This window comes from Neopsephotus bourkii, unplaced genomic scaffold, assembly GCF_033783945.1.
Source record: "Neopsephotus bourkii isolate Nb327-2 ecotype Australia unplaced genomic scaffold, CSIRO-AGI_Nbou_v1 NB_359, whole genome shotgun sequence".
Taxonomy (NCBI): Eukaryota; Metazoa; Chordata; class Aves; order Psittaciformes; family Psittacidae; genus Neopsephotus; species Neopsephotus bourkii.
Window position 1 is genome coordinate 1,098,754 of NW_026900865.1, and position 21,704 is coordinate 1,120,457.

Genomic DNA, 21,704 nt, shown 5'->3' on the forward strand with positions numbered 1-21,704 from the left:
TGAATAAACTGTTCAATGCACACATTAAATGGGAATCCTATTAAATAAAAAATTCCATGAGGAAAAACATGTAGTTAGTTGTCTAAAACCAGCTACTACCTTCTACCATCCAGCCTTGCAAGAAAATGCTATTTATTTCCTACCCCCAACCTCAGTCACTCCCTGGACAAGGGCTTTGGGTCACAGCCACTGAACTGTTACTAGCTATTTAGGCACCTCCACACCTGGATTTGTGGATCTGCTTTTACATTAAAAGCAAGAAGAGATCTGATTAACAACAGACACTTCACAGTCTAATGAAAATAAATGGACACATCCTTTAGAGACACTCTTTAGAGAGCAAGTTTCCTTTCTGGAGTCTGATTTTTGAATTATAGTCTTTAACCTTCAGGAGAGGGATTTTACTCTTTGCAGTGTAATGCACTTCCTCTCAAGTCTGTAACATTCTGTATGGCTAGCCCTCAAGGTTTGCAGTTTGATTCTCCTTTTCCCTTTAGTCCAGGAGGAAGTTCCTGTTGGGAGGGCTGGAGCTGAGCATAGTGTCTGATTCATTATAGCCCTAATTCAGCTTTACTTCATTTGATGATGGACATCTGCTGACTTAGTGTATATTTTAAGATATATATTCAAAAACTGTGGAGAGTGCTCAGGACAGTGGTAATTCTCTGCTAACATAACTTTATTGTATTGTAATAGGGTGATTTTATATGCAATAATGACAATCAACAGATGCAGAGCTATTCATGGAGTTTTCATTCATTCCAGGTCACAATACACAAATACTTTCTAAGAACCCAATATTAAATTAAGTCCCTAAGAATCTCACTGCTGAAATCAGTGAGGTCAGGATTTCACCATGTACCTTTCATAAATGCATCATTAAGCTGTTAAGGCTGCACAAAGGACTTTTGTGTCCATGTGTCAGAAATGTTGCATCAGTGAGTCCACTGTAAGAGATGCACCATGGATAATTTTGTATGCTTAAAAAAATATCGCTCTTGCCCAGCTCTTAAAAATCCCTCAAGTCAAGAGAAACTATTAGGCAGTAGAAACAGCACATTTGTCACAGCTCTCAAACCATACTGCACTGACTGTGTCAGCTCCCCTTTCAGACACCACATTTTTCATTCACAGTTCCACTCAAAATATAATCACTTGTCTGAACGTCTATGCAGTGGAAATAAATATCTGTTGAAGCAATAAAATCAATTTACAGTGTCTACTCTTAGCACTACACCAAAACTATGACTGATAAAAATCAAATCTATGCTTACTGCACAATTAAGCTTTCAGTTCTGCAATATTTTTCCTGCATGTCTCTGGCATTTCAGTGGTTCATTGCATATTCTGGAATCACTTTTCAGTTTATTGTGTGTATTTACCTTCTCCAAGCGTCCTCTGCAGCAAGTCATGTTTTGCTTGAAGTTTTGTGATCAGATTACTACCTTCCAGATATTCTCTGAATTTCTGTAGAGATGCAGATCAATCTATTACTATGTACGGCACGTAAGTTCCAGGAACTTCTACATAATGCTCACTTCATGCATTTGGTCAGTGTCATTTGAATGAGGAAGTAACCAACGTACCATGAAATAGAATTGCTCTGTTTCCTGCTGGTTAGCTCTTCTTTTTGCAATGCTAGGCTTACTCAAGTATGTCTCAGAGACTGTTGATTTGACAGACTCTGTTGAGCGACTGTGCTGGAAACACTCTGACACATCATAATCTTCAATGGTGACCATATCCTGTATTGTCTGCAGGGTAGCCTCTGTTGTTTTCTTAACCTGCCATTAAAAAGCACAATTTGCCAAATGCAAGGTAAATTTATATCAGAACAGCTTAGCAGGGAAGCTCATTACTTTAAATAATTCTCTGACACACTACTCCAAACAAACTGGTATGTGAATGTGAAAAATTAGGTGTACCATAACAAATAGTGTATAACAGAAGAATGACATGATTATGTTTCCTATGTAGTTCTCTGCTTTACCGTGGTCCAAGCCACAAACATGGATGTACTCATGTTGACCGTATGGCACTTTCTAGCATTTGTTTCCTGCAATTAGAATTGAAATGTGACATGATTTGATTATGGTGCCTAATGTGGGAGGCAAGAGAAATGATTCAATGCTCTGAAGGGTCAACTCTCCTAAGTGTGGTCAATGTGTTAGACTGAGTATGTACATCCAGGGATCTGGCTCCCAGAACAACACGTTCTTCCAAGATAAAAATCTGTGACATGACTGCTATGGTAAAGAGCACAGTGATGTTTAAACTGCAGAAGTGGAATACACAGCTGGAGGAGGGGGCCTGGAGAAAGAACAATTTACACCACTTTTACAGCACTTCCTATGAGCTATGGAGCACCATCATCCATAGTGAGAACCAGGGCATGGAGGCCATGGAACAGGGAATGGAGTGCAATGCAATAAAGTAACAGGCAAGATTCACAAGGATGTGATTTATCTCCCAGTTCTGCTTCAAAAGAGTCTCTAGTAACGTCAGCTTAACCAAATCATGCTCACTTCTACACACATCTCCAGTTAGGCAAATATCCTACCCATGCCTGCCTACATGATTTCTCTCCCTGTGTCCCTGGCACTTTACTGAAAGAAACAATCTTTCCCCTACTTTTTGTCTTTGTTACCTTGAGATACTATCTGAATTCAAGTGGGTTTTTTCTAAGGCATGTTTCATGGACATTAAAACTTAGTTCTAGCCATTCAGTATATAACATAGAATGAGAAAAAATGGAATGCTGAAAACTTCTCAGTAAACCACACCAAGAAATTAAATGATCCCTATGTTTTAATTTAGGAATAATTCTTGTTTAAACGAAGGGCCTCTAACAAAGCATAATTTAAACCCATTGGGAGGCCACTCTGTCTCTGATGCTAGAGCAGGGGAAAGAGAACAGCACAGCTTTTCTGTCTATTACAAAAAGAGAAAGAGGCATTTTATTTTACCAGGTGAGCTATTCCTGTCACAGCCATTCAGTACTCCTGTCTCGAAATAGCTGTAGCTGAGAGCACAAGAGATTTTGACTCAGCTACCACAAAAGACAGTCAAATTCCTTTGTACTACAGTAGTAGCAATTTGAGGACTGTACAGAGAGTGGTCACAAACGACAGTAACTGCTACATGGTGGCTTTCTGCCACAAAGCTTAAAAAATGTGCTTACTCTGAAACATCTGCAAAACACAGAACTCAGTAATGTGAACGTATGGACACGTAAAGGATGAAGTTCTCAGACCTCTACAAAGCAGACAAGGATCTACCTTAGCGTATTTACCAGCATTTGATTTTAAAAATTAAAATAGCTCATACAGATTGAGGCCATTTCAAGATACTTGCAAGCTTTTGACAAGGTTAGCACCTTCCTGAAAATGGTGTACAATGCATATCCCTTGCAGACACAGATCTTACCTCCTCATTTTCGATTTTCAGTGTGGCCAATCTTGACTGTAGTTGCTGATACCTAAGCATAAGCTCTGCTTGCACAGGTTGCTGGGCAGTGACCTGACAAACCTAACAAAGAATCAAGAAGAGCTGTAAGATGCAAGGAATTAAAAAACTGGTCAATAGTCTCTGGTTGTTCTCCTTAAAACCAGGTGAATTCCTACTAAATCTATTAAAACTGAATAAAGCATACAATAAAATGTGTCCATCTAAATTGAAAGTATTTATGTGTTACAAGGTGTGGAACTATGTACTGCATCTTATGACTACAGAGCACAGCCTTGTTCTACAGCTGCTTTGCGTTGCTTCTCTTATCACACAGAAATGTAAACCCTGGAGTTGCCTTCAGATAAAAGATGCACAGGTGATACTGCGTTCTGCTTTGCTACTGGCCTTTGGTGTAGCAGAACAGGGCCCAGCTGGGGTACAATGTATGCTTGAAATCTCCAGATAATAAAATGGGGAAGAAGAAAGGGAAACGGCTGCATTTCAGAGAACACAGCTGCTCTCAGATAACACCCACAAGCTCTATTATGGGTGAGGCAAGTAGCGAAGACCTAAAACCAGTATTTACACCAATGCTGGGCTGAACACAGGTTAGCCAGTAAATTCACAGCAATGACATCATGAGCAATACAGACATAGTAACATACAACAGTTTTTACTTGAGAACTCCAAAGAACCTCAGAACACTGCTGCCAATTTTGCAAAATGTTACTGCTGATGCACTTGCTTTTGGGTAGCAATAACTGCTCTTATTGAACTGTGTAAAAAGGGATAAATTCTCTATTTGCTACATAGAAAGAGAAACAGGCATGGTGGGGATACGTGTCAGTATACAGACCTCATCACCCATATGAGACTGGAACTCAAATTTCATTGGTGGACAAAAAGCAGTAGGGTACATTTCCATGAATCTCTGCTTGTCACTTCGTGGCTCCAAGCTGTCAACTGCATTTTCAATGATGTCTAGGCCCTCATGCCTGGAAGTTTCAAGGTTATACTCTGCAGAAAGGTATGTTCTTAGGGCTCTGTTAAGACTAGCGTGGTATCCAAGGTCACAACACTAAAAACACAATAAAGGAAAAAGGAAACAAATTAAAAAGGAACACCATCCCAATATCCAACTATTACTATAATTTTCTGTCCTGAAATTATTGTCTTTGAAGTATTTTACAAAATATCTTCTAAATTATAATACAGTACTGGGGTGAAGACAGTAAGTATTTAGTATCCTCATTCTGTTGTAAAGATGAAAGGACAGGTTTAGAAAGAGATCAAGTGTACATGTATGGCAATATGTCTGCATTTATCAGATACAGATGTGCAGTCCCTGTGTTTACACAGAAAAGGTCTGGGTCTACACACACAACTGGGCTTTTCAGTCTTATTGTCAAATGTAAGCCTTGGATCATCTATTTAAACCCACCCTGACATAACTCTACCATTCAAGTCAATGCCAGCAGCAAAATAAAAACGAAACCATTTTGGCTCACCATGTCTGTGCCCAAACAAAACCCCCCACAACCGCCTCTAGCATTAGTGACCCACCTAGGATGCTTTTTGATGCAGCAAGAATGGTTTAACATCCTCGACAGTGAAAATGTATTCACTGCAAACACCTTATTTCCCATGCTCTGACAGAACCAGCAATGTACATTATGTTACTGAATGAAGAAAGCCGTAATTTATGTCTTTCTTTCTAGGGGTGAGAGTAACACTGGGAAGTAATTGAAACCTAATTGGCAGAACATAAATTTGTGTTTGTTCTTGAATTTTAAACATCCTCAGCTTGCATTATTCATGACTGGTTAATATTTTAGAGGAACATCTGAATATATTTTTTGAATGTCACAGCAGTAATGTAGCAAGCAATATTTTCCTTAACTTTTTCCCCACATCGCATGGTAAAGAACACCCTCAGCTTCTGCTCAGTGAGCTTCCAGGTAACGTAGCACAAACATCTCTGTCACTTCAATACTGGCACATCAATCTGCTAACAGTTGCATACAAAGCAATGTTCTTTATTCAAACAAGAGAGAGATTTGTTCTAGTCAGAGGCTAATGCGTGACTAGTGCAGTCAGAGAGCACGCTGCTTCAGGGCATCCGTCAGCCTCCAGCCACCCATTTTGGACATCTACCTGTGATATCATGCTTCCCTGCAGGACTCACAAGTTAAGTGATGCAATTGGGTAAAAAAGCAATCTGAATTCGGTCTACTGTAGACCATATGTGTATGTGCACTGCTTATATGCATACCTCCCTCACAAACCCAAACACAAATCTCACAGGAGAACATGTTCCCCTTCCTTTCCTCTTAGTCATTTGAAAAAAGGAGAGAAAATGAGAGAGAGGAAGACAGGCAGATGCACACACTGCACAGGGAAGTTTTGAACCTATTTACCATACTTAAACCTGTGTGTAGAACAGAAAGAAACTCCTTACACTTTGCATTGGTGCAGTAATGATTAGCGATCAAGCTGCTCTCTGAAATCTAACAACAAAGGGCTGTTTTATTCACAACAAAACTGCCAGAAAGACTAAGCTTTCAGTCCTAGCGAGAACACCAGGTAGTTACTGTGGATGGGACAGTGGCTCTCCAAAGAAAAAGCTGCTGAACCATTTAAAGAAAATGGAAAACAGATGTCGTGTTCAATCAAACATATACAGGTTAGCCTCTCTCTCTTGCATTTGTAGAATGGGAATTTGTGTTACACTTAGTAAAACAGCTATGCAACTTCTATACTAAAGCACATCCATATTTCAAAGATCTCCAGCTCCAAAAATATTGTTTCTAAAAGGAAAAGTCTCTTGGTGTTTTTCTCTTGTTCTGTGTCAAGTCAGATCTTATATTTAATTCACTATCTTGGATGAAAAAGGCAGGCTAAAAGTACTGATAAGGAAGCAGATCAGGCCAGCTGTTTTATTTCATGTTCATTAGTTTCAGAGAGACTTCACAGAAGATTAAAGTGAGAGGAAATTAGAAATAGAGGGAAATACCAGGTTTAGCATAGCCACCTACCCATGTATTATAAAGCTACAGGCATCTAAAGCCTGAATTTTGGCTCCAGAAGATTAATCTGAGTATTAGTAGAAATCTTATTGATTTACAGTGAGCTGTGTAGGTTTCTGATGCAGCTTTTTTTGCAGGCTAGACCCTAAGACTGCAGCCTTTATGCTGTGACAGTACCAAGAACTTCATTGTTTAACCCTTAATCTACTCAGTAAGCACGGTCATCTTTTCCAGGTGGTGACAGCTGAACGGGGTAACAAATATGGTCTCTCAGCCAGTAAAAAGAATTCAAGTGAAGCAGAATATGCTGCCAGACTAAGGCATCTTCTTGCAATGCCAATGCTAGCTGAGCAAACAAAACTAAATCCAGAACCTGAACTAATGCTTTATTACCAGTGGTTCTTTGAGTGGAATTTAAAACGCCTGAATTAGGAATTTTGCTTCAATGATTTCAGGAAAACCAGATTTTGCATGAATAAAATCACTGCAACTGAACTGCTGCCCTCATCACATCCTGTCTGATCATGTCTGGAGAAAAACCTACCAACCTTTCTGGTGCTGTGGCAAAGTACACACATATGCAGATACACACAAACACGTGCATGCATGTACACATCGTTTTCAGGAAAAACCTGTAGTTTTGGAGAAAGGTTTGTGAAGCTCAAGCGAGCAACCACACTGTTAGCCAAAATAAATACAAATCTTTGAGGTCTGCTATCAGCACACCAAGGCTGCAGCCTGGATGGCTGATGAGATCGGCTATCAATCTATGGGCCGGAGAGATGAGATGCTGGTGCAGCAAGACATGAAGATGAGAAATGAGAGAATGAAGTCATAGACAATGAGTTTTATTGCATTTCTGGACTCATGAAGACTTTCTGTTGGGCAAAGTGGAAGGAGATGAGTGATGCATTTGGGATATGTGTGAAAAATTAATTTCATAATTTGCATTTTATTCTTATTTGGAATTAAATCTGAAGCAGTCTCAAGAGCATTTACTGTCTTTATTGTACCCCAGAGTATATTTATGCTTGAATAAAACAAACTGCAGTGCTTAGCACAGAGCTTCTACCAACAATCAAGCTGCTCTTCATTTTATTTCAGGAATAATAGTAAAATTCTAATGCTAGTGGAGAGAGAAATTAATAAAAAAGCCTTAATCTCTGAATAATTAAGTTTTTAATCATCCTGTTACACAGACATCAATATTTATGGAAGGGATCTAGCTGTACATGTCATCTTTACGATGACTTCTGCAATAAAGATTGAGCTGCACATGCTCTACCCTAGTTTTAAGCTTGGTTCTATGAATGATTAACAAAGAACCTTTACAGAATAAATTCAGTTCATAATAGCTAAATGTTTCCTAACTTCTGAACCATCCAAAGCATGCAGACTGCAAGTAGAGATTCAGAAACTCCACTCTAAGAAAGACCAACACAGGAATATATTATTTATTCCAGCTGCAGAACTAGAGTCAAATTGTTTTGATCACTATTTCCTAGCATTTCTACGAGTGCACAGTGTTGCTGAAAAGAGGTTCCTGTCTTCCTCTTATACTCAGATAAATCTAATAAACTCAATTACATGGAAATCATAATGTAAATGAGTAATAGTATGTGCCATATGTTCCGATGTTGGTACTAACAGCCAAATTAGCAGGGGTGTGTGCTCTGTTGCTTCTCTGAAACCTGCAATTTAAAAAACCAGTTATACATACTAGGTAAAACTTATTTAATTTAGCTAAAAAGTAATCTTCACTACCTTTTTATGATACAAATAAAGAAAAACCTAAGCCTGTCCTTCACTTGAACCTACTATAAATGCTGCAGAGAAGAAATATTCAACAGAATATTCAAATTCCTCTAGTACAACATGCAGAGCACAGAAATACACCATGTGTACCAAATCCTGTTTATCCCTCTACTTCTTTGCAAATATCAGTCCCACCCTTCAACTCACCACACGCATCAAAACATCCAGCTAGGACTTAAGCAATATTTTGATCTTGCTTTTATCACAAGAGCTTACGATGAACAACACATCATCATTTTAAGTCAGAAGCCCTGAGCTTTGTTAATGAAATGAAGGAGTTGAACAGTTCAGACTGAGTTCAGCTGAGGAACTGCAATTTAGGATTTTCCACAGGAGTCTCACAAATGCAAATGCAGTGGTATCCAAACAAGAAAGTGTGGGTTCGTTTTGTTTAAAAAATAAAATAAAGAAAGCCAGCCACACAACCCTCCCCAGTCTTGTTACAAAAAATACTGAGTAGTTCACTGCATTCCTTCATACATCTATCTTCTTTTTATCTGACATGTTTTTCAGTTTCATTTATGGGCAATACCAACAGCTTGGGGAGATCTAAATCCCTTCATGTTAACTGGAATGCAGATACAGAGGAAAGGTAATCCCCTTCTGTACAGGCAGAGAGTTCAGAGAAGCACGGAAAGGCAGGCAGGCAGATGGGGACAAAATAGAATGGGAAAAGAACGAAATCACTACCACTGCTCTGAAAACCCCAAATCTCATGATGGCATTAATAGATTTACAGAATGAGATCATCTGCACTGTTGCAACATATGGCCAGTGGGAAGCATATCTCACATTTCAATGATATAACCCCAAAATCTTGCCAAGACTTTTGCATTTACAAAAAGCATTTCCTTTGTCAAGTAGCAAACACCCTGTCTAGATACCAACGTTTTCACAGAATATTCTGGTTAAATACAAATGTCTCAAAGTCACTTCATTTAAACAAGCTCACAACTGGATTAGATTGGCTCTGAAGCAAGTTCTGGTTGCACATGTTTACAGCCTACTCTTACTAAGTAAGTGATGCAAAGGCCAGCTAGACTTTCCATTTAAATTCTTTAAGGACGAGTAATTCCTAAAGCCATTTTGCCAAAAGAATGTTATTGTCTACATTGATCCATGGCTTGGATAAAGCCATGCAAAGTAGGCATTGTTTTCCTGCATTAGTAAATATTGTAGAATGTATATTTCTGTTAAAAACTAACAGTTAGAAAGTTCTAGTCTTCATGGTTGTGTAAATATCTTTACATACACTGGCACCAAAGAGTGCTGTCTTTGTGTATGCATGTACAGAGAGCTTCACTTCTCCTCCCCTTGCAATTCTTTGTGAAGCTCCAGGCCTGTGGTACCTCCCTTTGGCTTTCATGGCTATGGCAACCTCTGTGGACACTGATGAAATGTGTAAGAATCAGGTGCACTTTCCAACCAAGAACATTTTGACCATGTAGAAACAGGCGCTGGAGACATTCACTGGGAAAGGTGAACTCCAAAAGGGAAGGCAGGAAAGACAACAAAATGAGCATCTTTACAGCTTCAGAAGGGGTGGGGTTGCTGAGAAGAAGAGGAAAGGGACCTTTCCTTCCTTCCAGCAGTCAAGAAGAACTCATAAAGTTCGCATTTATCAGACATGCCCTGACTACAGGCTAAAAATCCATCATCCTTTACGGAGTATCAGGTAAACGTCCATTAGGTAGGGACACCTTCTCACTTAGAATCATAGAATAGTTAGGGTTGGAAAGGACCTTAAGATCATCAAGTTCCAACCCCCCTGCCATGGGCAGGGACACCTCGCTTGCTGGAACCCTAGCAAGTGTGCTGCCTGTCCTTAGTTTTCTGTCCTGATCATCTGTCTACCAGGATCCTGGCAAAGGTCTTCATTGCCTGGGCAGTCCAGGTGAGTGAAGCAGGATGTGCAGGTTCATGGGTGTAGGTTAGACAGGGACAGTACACAGCAGAATAAACTAGAAGAAATCCCAAGAGAGGAAACGTGCAACAGGGAGTAGGAAAGGGGAATAGAAGGGATGTTGAGATAGAGACATGGAGAACTACAGAAAACACAAAAAAGATACATTGCAATTTCTTGGAACAAAACAAGAAAGAAATGAAGCAAAACCAGGGAAAGAAACTGAAAGGGAAAAGGAGAAAGTTGTAACAGAATCAGGCAAGATTTTCCAAGTTACAAAACACCCCAGTAGAAATGGCAAACTGACTCCCAGTATTTAGAAAATGTACAATAAAACACACGTATGCAGCTGTTTCAGTCCATTCATCTCAAGAAGGCATTTTTCCCATTCTCTATCAAGCTTTGCTTCTCCAGACAGTAGAAATGAGAAACCTCTTGTCAAATGCTGTATTAATTTATGCAGAGCTTAGTTGGCTTATTTTTCAGGTGAACGCTACATCAGAAATGACTGCATGAGAGTGTTGTTTACTATTGCAAATTACAAATGATACTGTTGTAATAGAAAGCATACTCAAATATCTAGGATTTCAGATGGGCCACATTGACTTATTTAATACTACATTGCTAGTGAATTAATATTCATGATACTGTGTTTGCTGTCTCCAAATTTATCAAATACATAGCTTACAAAGCATGTAAGCTGACATGTCTCTGTATTATGGAAAAATGTCAATAATCATAGAATAGAATAGTTAGGGTTGGAAAGGACCTTAAGATCATATAGTTACAACCCCCCTGCCATGGGCAGGGACACCTCCCACTAAAACATGCCACCCAAGGCTTCGTCCAACCTGGCCTGATAAGACTCCACTACGGAAGATATTCAATGTCTGCATAGCACAAAAACTGGATATAATGATGTTTATAAGCAACAATGCTGAAGAGCCAGTGGAGATCAGAAATCAGAACCTCAGCTTTGAGTTTCTCATATAATTAGGAACTCAATCTTATTGTAGTATCAATCAAGCCTTAAATAAATACAGGTTCAGGAGGCCAAATGCTGGTACAAGTCAACACCAGTGTATAACCTCACTCTCCTGGGATGTTCTCACAGCAGTAACTTACTGAAAATCAGGAAGAATTCTGTTGACAGCATGGAGTACAGGACTGATTGTGTCTGTTCTGCAAGCTACATGAAATAAGACTAAAAAGCACTGTAAACCTGATTCCATAACTAAATGAATGGAACTAAATGATTTTAAAGACAGGGAGGAAATGCCTTCGCCATTATTAGATGCCCATTCTAGAAGCTTATCCTGTAAAGAATATTTGCACCTCAGAAATCCTTCTACAGTACAAAATGGTGTTTTTTGGTGTTATTCCTGTCATATTTTCCTCTTGCCATATGAGGAGAAAACATAACGTTCTAACTTTAAAGGAATGGGCTCAGTGTCTTACTGGCACTTTATTTTGTGCAATAGAAAGCTGAAGGGAAAGTCTGCTGATTATACCATACAATATTATCAATGATAAGCGTATTGTAGGCAACCCAGATGACTGATGAATTCCCTCTGAAAATGAGAAAGAAAAAAGTATTATTCCTGAGCAGAATAAACATAAAAACAAACGTGCCATTACTTACGTCAATTAAATCTGACAGGTCATGAATATAATACTTGAAAACAGAAGCATTGGTCGCTTCAAGGGTGAGCAGGTATTCATTGCGGGCCTTAATAGATTTCAGCTTGTTTTCAGAGTATTTTGCTTGACGCTAGGGGAGAGATTGTATATTAATGTATTCAAATTACTTCATTTTTTGATATGTAAAAAAAATGGTAACAATTCAAGCACACATTCCTATTAATAAGAAAGAATTTTAATTGCCAGCCTGTTATACATCTAACAAATGTAATACAAAATTATCACTTAGTATTTTGTTTCAACGTGACAAATGATATAGTGAAAATTATACTAGGAATACAGTATTCCCCTCTCTGGGGCAATTGTCAAGTTATCTACACCCAATGCTAGTTTATTATGTGTACCTTTTTAAATTATATTTCCCATCTGGATTTCTCTGTCTAATATCATGCTAAAGAATGACATAAATGCACTGAATTTACTTCAAATGAAGCTAAATAAAAGGATTATTTACTTTTTCCTTCATTTTTTCTATCTTTTTCACAGAGCTCCGTCTCTGGTGCCGTTCTTCTAGTCGAATATGAAAAACAGGGTCTCCTGACCTCCCAATCTGTTTTTCTTCTTGCTTCTCTGCCTCCTTCAGTTTGCTTTCTGCACTGACGCTCTCTGCGTGATACATGTGGTATGTTTTCATGACCTGCAAAAGACAGAGCCAAAGGAGAGCTAGGAGAAAATGAAAATAGAAAGGTATCTACAGAAAAACCACTGAGTATTTTTCAGTAAAGTGTTCTGTTTTATACATGGACCTTGGACAAGTTTCTTTGCCAACACTGATTGAGGACTTCTGGTTGCTTTTTTTTTCTCCAATTAATTTGACAATATCCCATTAAGGATTTTTTTTCCCCATTGTTCTGATAAGAAAGAGCAAAATCCTTCCTGTTAAACTTCATGATTCCTACATTTGAAGGAGCAATAATGAAATAATGAGCAATAAAACTACATCTGTATCAGTGCCATATATTTCTGACTTCTTCAGGGCAAGTTAACAGCTCAGCCGTGGATATTGAACATTTGAAAGCAGGACACCTTCAGCACTGAGGAAAGAGGAAGGAAGCTATGGCAATGGGAAGCTTTGCTCTAGGAGCACATCCCCAGCCATCTGGATGGTTGTCCACAGCCTGGAAAGAAGTGGCTTCCAATTATACAGCTCACAGATTGGGCACGACATAAAACCAGACGAGCTGGAGAAAGCTGCCTGATAAATAAGTTCTGAGAAGGCTTTCCCCATAGCTCCCTCGTTAATACTGTTATCTTCCCTCTACACACATGCTGGTTCTGCAGCCAAGAAAGCTTGGGCTGCTTGTTCAGACCATAAAGAGTGAGAGGGACTGGTTCAGCCCAGTTCACCCTTCCTTCAAGTAAGAAAAGCCTCAGCTTGATTGCTGCATAGCGGGCAGCAAGCAACAACAAACCACCCACGTCTGGTGGAGAGGGCTATCTCTGCCCACTTCCCACTTTCTGCAGTCATTCCAGTCATCCATGTGCCTCTCCCTCCCCCCCCCCCCCTTTTTTTTCTGGTGTTGTCTTCAGTTTGAAGCAAAGAACAAAGCAGGAAGGCATCCTCAGGCAGCCAGCAGCCTCCTCTCTTCTTCACAGGGTAGCAGAGCTCTTGCCAGCAGATGTTACCTTTGGGTCGAGACCATGCAAGCCATTCACATCTCCTCTGAAGGACACAGCCTGCTCCTCTGTCAGAAGAGCTTTGTGTGACCCACAGAAGAGATGGATTAATTTGGCGAGCTGCCTTGAAATATTCCCTAGGGAGGGGAATACTTTTGTAACTGAGTAGTTAAGCCAGTCTAAGGAGCATCCATAGTGGTAACGCTGAGGACTCTAACGGTAGACAGTACAACTTTGCTGCAGCATGGCTTAGTGTGGATCAACTCAAACCAACCACATGCCATGCCAGGCGATAGCTGAACTGATGCCTACTTAAAGTCTTGTGCAAGAGAAAAGAAGCTTTTAGGGAGCTGCAATTTTGCATAACCATGTATGTTATACACTGTAACTGCGTATGCCACTATTTAATACTGATGTCATGCTGTTGATAGACAAGAGCTGGCTGAGAGAGTTGTGGTTGTTCAGCCTGGAGAAGAGAAGACCCCAGGGATACCTTGTTGTGGCCTTTCAGTACTTAAAAGGGGCCTATGAGAAAGACGGGGAGAGACTTTTTAGCAGGGCCTGATGCAATAGGATGAGGGGTGATGGTTTTAAACTAGAAGAGGGGAGATTTAGGCTTGATGTGAGGAAAAAATTGTCTGTGATGAAGGGGGTAAAACACTGGCACAGGTTGCCCAGAGAGGTGGGGAATGCACCACCCTGGAGACATTCAAGGTCAGGCTGCATGTGGTTCTGAGCAACCTGATGTAGTTGTCTAGGTGTCCCTGTTGCAGGGGGGTTGGACCAGATGATCTTTGAAGGGCCCTTACAACTCAAACTATCCTACGATTTTACGCACTATGAATCTATGATACACCTGAAATAGTTGAGATTAAATATGAAACAGGCAACTCCTCACTAACTTCCTGCAGGAAGGTAAAACATAGATGCCCATCAAAAAGAGTGGCCTTGTTTTTATTTTCAGAAACATATGTTTACAGCTTTCTGATGGAAAAAACCCAAGCTGCCTAGAGCAGGGCTTACTGTTATTGCTGCTGCTGCTATTTTATAGTACAGTTGCACTCCAAGGCCTGACCAGAGTGCAGAGCTCCCTGCCTACACCCACTGGGAACAGTTGCTGCCCCAGCAGTTCACAGTCTACATGGATGAGGCAAAACCTCCAAGACGAACAAAGCCCAGCATGGGCAGAGAAAGCAAGCCCACAGAGCTGAGGTCTGTATAGCTCCCAGCTTGACCATGCAGTGCTGTATCCTGCACTGTTACAAAGGATCCTAAAGCCGTCAGTAATCTCTGCGCAGGAAGTCTAGCTTGCACAGCCATGTGGAAATAGAAGAACTACTGCAAAGAGAAGAAATGCGCTTCTTGGAGAAATGGTTCAGAAAATAAAGCTAACAAGCAAAGAAAGTGATATGGCTCCACTAAAAACGATGTGAAAAGGAAGTTAAAACCAAGGGTTTACTCTCTTCCCTTTCTTCTGGCCACTTTATGCAATTTTTTAAGCCCTTCTTTACAGAAGGCTACAGGTGTTTGTTTTTACTTTTGTCTTTTGTTCTGTGTCAGCTCCAGAGACTTTTTAGTTGGTGGGACAAGGTTAACCCATGTGCCTTACCACCTCGTCAAGTCATTTTCTTTTGTAACCTCTCAATTTTGCTGCCTGCAGAAGGAATAATACCTCAAGAGTTTCCTAATAGCACATCTCAAAGCAACCGATCTAAGTGGCGAAGCAAGGATTTGTTCTGCTTCACAAAAGCAGTAAAGCACTGAGGTTTTTCAAGCAAATCTTCTGAGTGCCATGTTACTTACTGAACTAGGCATAAATGTCCTTCTGCAGTGGCTGTGACATTTCAGCTTGCCCCCTTGTTGAGAGAAGGCGTACAGCTGTATCACTACCCGCTCCCACCATGAGGCTCAGATGTCTCCATGTTGACTCTGCTAACCTCACATCACTGAAGAGTATTTCTTCCTCGCACTGCCTGCTTATAGCACACAACCAGTCAGTCTCACCCTACACTGACTGAAAGTCAGTGTGAGAACTACATGGAGCTCATAGTCTCTATGGGGAACCCAGATATCTACTTGAAATCCATGTTCTCATAACAACCTCTGCACAAGTTCTTGGTACAAATGATTCCCAAGATAACTAGAATTGAAAAAGCAGCTCTCTGTTTGGCAGTATTCAGAGCTGGATAACAGTCAGGGTTTGTCCTACCAGAGCGACACAAGCTTAAAAATCAATACAGACTATGTACAGAGCAGTGATCAGCCTATGCATTTGACTCCTGTCCAGTCTGTTATGTTGATAGCACTGCTTATCTCATGCTCTAGTGACATCATTATTTTGCAAGCCTCTGGGGAAAGCTGACAGGTCCAGCTTTTTTCATTTGTCAATGTTTAAGAGCTGATATGGCAGCAGCTAAAGTTAACTTGAGAAAGCATTAGACAGACATGTATGGAAAATAAATGGGAACAAGCTTGGGAATTAGCTTTGAATTTGCATGCAAAGTTGCATAGATGACTCTTTTCCTTAATATTATACCATCTTTTCTCTCTGGAGCTTTTAAGACTGTAAGATAGTGTAAAAGACGGTAACAGGCTTTCATAATTCTTGAAAATAGACTTACTGTATGAAGAGTTCTGAGATCCACAGATCTCTGATCTGTGAATATGTAACATGTTCATATACTCAAGCAACAAACAATCTGATGAAATAAGCAATACCACTTCTCAAATGTCCAAACTGTTGAACTGATAGACTATCCTGTGAGAGTATTCATCACTGAACTGACTTAAATTAGTCCCTAAAGTGCTTATTGATCAGCCATCAAGTATACACTGAAAAGAGAGAGCAAGGTCGTAGTTTTGCAGATGCTGAACTGTCACCATGACATATGCTGCACTTCTCTGTTGTAGTGAACAAATGTACTAGTACCCTTATGAAATTAAATGGTGAGTTTATCTCCTATTAATTTCACAGGTTGATTCTGCAGATCCAGTGATGTAAAATAGAGATTTTTGTCAGGTAACTAAGTCAGACTACAAGCAGATGAAAAAAATTATTCTACCCAAACTAAGTACTCTCCCACTTGCAGGTGACAGACTGTTCCCTTAGTGATATAAACGTCTTGTTTTGTGTGCCAAATTTTCAGCATCATTCATAAGAGCTCAGCAAGTAGGCTTAGGGCAGAGGATAGCACTTAGCACAGGGACAGGCACATCAGAGTAAACCCTTAGATAATTATTTAATTTAAACCCACTAAAAAACATTAAATGGTTATCTGGGCAAATCCACCAACAAGACAGTAACTGTTGCTGTACTTCTGTGGGCTACAAGAGAGGAATGTTCCCATTCAGTGTTGGTGGCCTTTTATGATGAAGCTATGGAACTGATGGACAGTGGTAGAGCAGCTGATGTCATCTACCTGGATTTGTCTAAAGCGTTCAACACTGTCCCACACGACATTCTTGTTTCTAAATTGGAGAGACATCAATTTGATAGGTGGACCACTCGGTGGATAAAGAACTGGCTGGATGGTCACACAAAGAGTTGTGGTCAATGGCTCAATGTCCAGCTGGAGACCAGTAATGAATGGTGTCCCTCAGGGATCGGTGTTGGGACCGGTCTTGTTTAACATCTTTGTTGGTGACATGGACAGTGGGATTGAGCGCGCCCTCAGCAAGTTTGCCAATGACACCAAGCTGTGTGGTTTGGTTGATATGCTGGAGGGAAGCAATGCCATCCAGAGGGACCTTGACACACTTGTGAGGTCGGCTGATGCCAACCTCATGAAGTATAACCATGCCAAGTGCAAGGTCCTACACCTGGGTCGGAGCAATCCCGGACACAGCTACAGGCTGGGCAGAGAAGAGATTCAGAGCAGCCCTGCGGAGAAGGACTTGGGGGTGCTGGCTGATGAGAAAATGAACATGAGCCGGCTTCAGTGTGCGCTCGCAGCCCAGAAAGCAACCGTATCCTGGGCTGCATCAAAGAAAGCGTGACCAGCAGGTCGAAGGAGGTGATCCTGCCCCTCTACTCTGCTCTCATGAGACCTCACCTGGAGTATTGTGTGCAGTTCTGGTGTCCTCAACATAAAAAGGACACGGAACTGTTGGAACAAGTCCAGAGAAGGGCAACGAGGATGATCAGGGGACTGGAGCTCCTCCCATATGAAGACAGGATGAGGAAGTTGGGACTGTTCAGCCTGGAGAAGAGAAGGCTGTGTGGAGACCTCAGAGCAGCCTTCCAGTATCTGAAGGGGGCATATAGGGATGCTGTGGATGGACTCTTCATTAGGGACTGTAGTGATAGGACACGGGGTAATGGGTTAAAACTGAAACAGGGGAAGTTTAGATTGGATATAAGGAGGAAATTCTTTCCTGTTAGGGTAGTGAGGCACTGGAATAGGTTGCCCAAGGAGGCTGTGAATGGTCCATCCCTGGTGGTGTTCAAGGCCAGGTTGGATGAGGCCTTGGGTGATATGGTTTAGAGCGAGGTGTCCCTGCCCATGGCAGAGGGGTTGGAACTGGATGCTCTTAAGGTCCTTTCTAACCCTAACTATTCTATGATTCTATGATAGCAAGGCGCTGGCTTTCCTTTTCTGCATACATACTTCTTTTCTAGAAAACCTCTTACCCCAGCATAACAAAGACTGAATGCTACAAACCTGAAATATATTGGAATTACGACGTGCTTTATTTTTGTAACAAAACTGCATAATTAAGACCTTTTTCATAGTGTTTCTCAGGAAATTGGCATTTACCAGAACAGTGGTTCATCCCTGTTGCAATTACCGTGTTTGAATCGCTTCAGAATTGGCTGTTGTGAGTTCTTATCTAAAGGTGGAGTTGCTAAGGATTCATTAAATCAGGCTAGCCAACACTTTCCTCCAAGCAATAAGTAAAACCTTATGCCAATTTTACTACATTAGTGGCCTCTAGCTTTTAAGCAAGCCCAGTAATAGCTGTTTTCAGCATCCTGCTCACTTCCAAACCAAACTCTGATGCATTTCTAGGAACTGTGACTGATATATTACTACCAGTACAGAATTAGTGATTTCACCTTCTGAGATCTCTGGTGTGCTACAGTAAGTTGAACTTAACTTTTCTACAGAGAATCTAGATTCTGTGTTATTTCAGCAAAGAAAAAAGGAAATCTGGCAGCAACTACCTTGAGAAATTAAATAGTCAAGATTTTTACAAAGTAAGATAAAGCAACGGAAAATGCAAGCAGCACAGCAGCCCTGTCTTATTTAATATTAAATTGTTTGCTTTGGACTCTCCCTATTTTTCCATTATTCTGAAAGCCTCACATTTGTGTTGCTTGTGAAAAGTGCGATGCGATGCCAGTAGGAGTAATCTGGAAAGCCAAGTGGGAGACACAAAGATGGATTTTTACGATGTGAATCACTTTTCTCTACCATTTGTTCTAATTCTGATTGCTGGAACAGCTCTGCATTTTTAGCAAACTTATTACCTCTCTGATCCCTCCCTGACTCCTTTAGAGGTCATTTATGAATATGCCCTGACTCCAAAATAAATCTGGTGGAGATTTCCCTCCATTGCAAGAAAAATGTCTGCCTACCTTCTGTTTCCTGCCATTCCAAATAACTCAGACATTATTGCCATATTCCAGTACTTGATCCAATAATGCAAGATATTTTAGCTTTCCAGCGAGTTTGACTGGGGAGCTCTCACTGTTGCAAAGAGGATCTATTATAAAATCAATAATCTGTTGCCTCCTTATGTCAACATGCAAGAGGATTTCTAAATCTCTAAGTTCACAAAAACTACCAATGCAAACCTGCTACAGCTTTCAGTCTGACCAACTCCTATTCCTGTAACTGCCAGGAAATAAACCATGCTTTGTGACCCCACACAACTAACTGGGCTCCTCTTTCCCCGACCCCATTCACTCCAAAGATACACCTCACTCTAGTTTCAACAACTTATATTCTTATGTAAAACACGGGACTAATTACTAGTATACATTGGCTGATAGGGTAGGAGGGAGATGAGTAAGAGAGGAAATGCAGCAGCTGGGATGCTGCAGACCTGAAAATACCAACTGGATAGCACAAACAGAGAGAAGCCATGCACAATTAAAAGTACTCACCACTCATAAACTACAGAACTTGCAATATACAGAATGAAGCTTAGCTATTTAATTATTATTAATAATCGGTAGCAATTCTTTTAAACATGCCATTTTTTTCTGGATCATTCTAGATGAACTGGTTTCAAGATACCTGGCGCTTGACAAGCCTGAAAGTAGGTGTGGTGAGGCCTCAGGACTGGCTGGGCACGCTAGAGATGGGCGGTAGAGATTCTCATCATTTGGATGTGAAGCAAGCATTTAATTTAGTCCTTGATCCCATAGCATTACAGAAATCCAGGCATGTATTATATTAATAGGTGTGCCTAAGGGATCCACTCTTTATCTGAGAAGTTTAAGGAATAACAAGTAAAATACGCAATTTCTTTGCATTGACTATAGACCTGTGTCTCCAAACAAGAACCTCTTACTACCTTAGCTGTTAGTGATTTTAATTCCAGTCTCTCATTCTCTTCAGCACACGTTTATGCACAACTTGTTGATTGGTTTTTAATTCTGGAAGGTGACCTTATTTTGCAGACCTTTCTCGTGCGATAAGGAATGACAATAATAAGTAAACAGATTTATTAAACCCTTCTGCATACACATTAAAGGCCCGATACCCTTCCCTCATTCAAAGGCTTCAGAGGTATTTAAAGTCCAACAAGACTTTACATTTTAACAGTTATGCCTCATGAAAGTACCATTCCTCAAAAAACCCCACAACAGAACTAAGTAGTAGGGAGAGACCTTGATATTTGTATATTATTCACAGATCTGAAATCAATTTGCTTTCCTTTGGACACAAAGATTTATCTTACAATAGTAAAATTTGTATTTTTGCTATCCCTTTCCCCCTTCCCCCCCCCAGTAAATCATGGGGCACACAGGAAGATGACTTCTCCTTTTTGTAAGTGACTGAGAAACATAGCCCCCAGAGATCAAAACTGTAAATACTTGCTTGGTAAGGCCATTATGATCTTATTCCATAAACAACAAATGCCACACAGAATTAAAAACCTGTGCATGAGATTTCCATCTGTCTAGATATTGTTCTACCTTTATGTACACAAGCAGATGTAATACGCAGATCTGCTGCTGATCATTCTAAGTATGCAAGCAGTGGAACAGATGCTACTCTGCACCATACATCACTTTACTATGCATGGGCTGTATCTGGCTAAATGTGGTCATCTACAGCTGACGAGCTGTAATCAATGACCTTTGCAATCAGTGGAAAGCTGGACAATGGAGTTAATGGTGTAGATCATCTTATTGGAAGATGATGCTTGCATCTGATCAGACAAAGGGGTTTGATCTCCCCATATTAGATTTCACAAATCTATGCAAAGAGTTGTGGTCAATGGCTCAATGTCTGGCTGGAGACCAGTAACGAGTGGTGTGCCTCAGGGATCAGTGTTGGGACCGGTCTTGCTCAACACCTTTGTCGCTGAAATGGACAGTGGGATTGAGTGCGCCCTCAGCAAGTTTGCCAATGACACCAAGCTGTGTGGTTCGGTTGATCTGCTGGAGGGAAGGAATGCCATCCAGAGGGACCTTGACACGCTTGTGAGGTGGGCTGATGCCAATCTCATGAAGTTTAACCATGCCAAGTGCAAGGTCCTACACCTGGGTCGGAGCAATCCCAGGCACAGATAAAGGCTGGGCAGAGAAGAGATTCAGAGCAGCCCTGTGGAGAAGGACTTGGGGGTGTTGGTCAATGAGAAAATGAACATGAGTCGGCTTCAGTGTGCGCTCGCAGCCCAGAAAGCAACCGTATCCTGGGCTGCATCAAGAGGAGTGTGACCAGCCGGTCGAAGGAGGTGATCCTGCCCCTCTACTCTGCTCTTGTGAGACCTCACTTGGAGTATTGTGTGCAGTTCTGGTGTCCTCAGCATAAAAAGGACATGGAACTGTTGGAACAAGTCCAGAGGAGGCCACGAGGATGATCAGGGGACTGGAGCACCTCCTGTATGAAGACAGGATGAGGAAGTTGGGACTGTTCAGCCTGGAGAAGAGAAGGCTGCGTGGAGACCTCATAGCAGCCTTCCAGTATCTGAAGGGGGCCTATAAGGATGCTGGGGATGGACTCTTCATTAGGGACTGT

The 21,704-nt window shown here is 40.9% G+C and overlaps 1 protein-coding gene across 3 annotated transcripts in view; it reads right to left on the reverse strand.

The window, feature by feature from the left end:
- The window catches only part of SRGAP1 (SLIT-ROBO Rho GTPase activating protein 1), a 143,630-nt gene that overhangs the window by 37,654 nt on the left and 84,272 nt on the right, over positions 1–21,704 (reverse strand). For all 3 annotated transcript variants that reach the window (XM_061348516.1, XM_061348515.1, XM_061348517.1), the window contains exons 5-10: positions 12,347–12,529; positions 11,834–11,962; positions 4,304–4,525; positions 3,427–3,528; positions 1,587–1,784; positions 1,383–1,467 (exon numbers count right to left, since the gene is read on the reverse strand). In XM_061348516.1, coding sequence (XP_061204500.1) covers positions 1,383–1,467; positions 1,587–1,784; positions 3,427–3,528; positions 4,304–4,525; positions 11,834–11,962; positions 12,347–12,529 — 919 coding nt within the window. The remainder of the gene's footprint in view (positions 1–1,382; positions 1,468–1,586; positions 1,785–3,426; positions 3,529–4,303; positions 4,526–11,833; positions 11,963–12,346; positions 12,530–21,704) is intronic.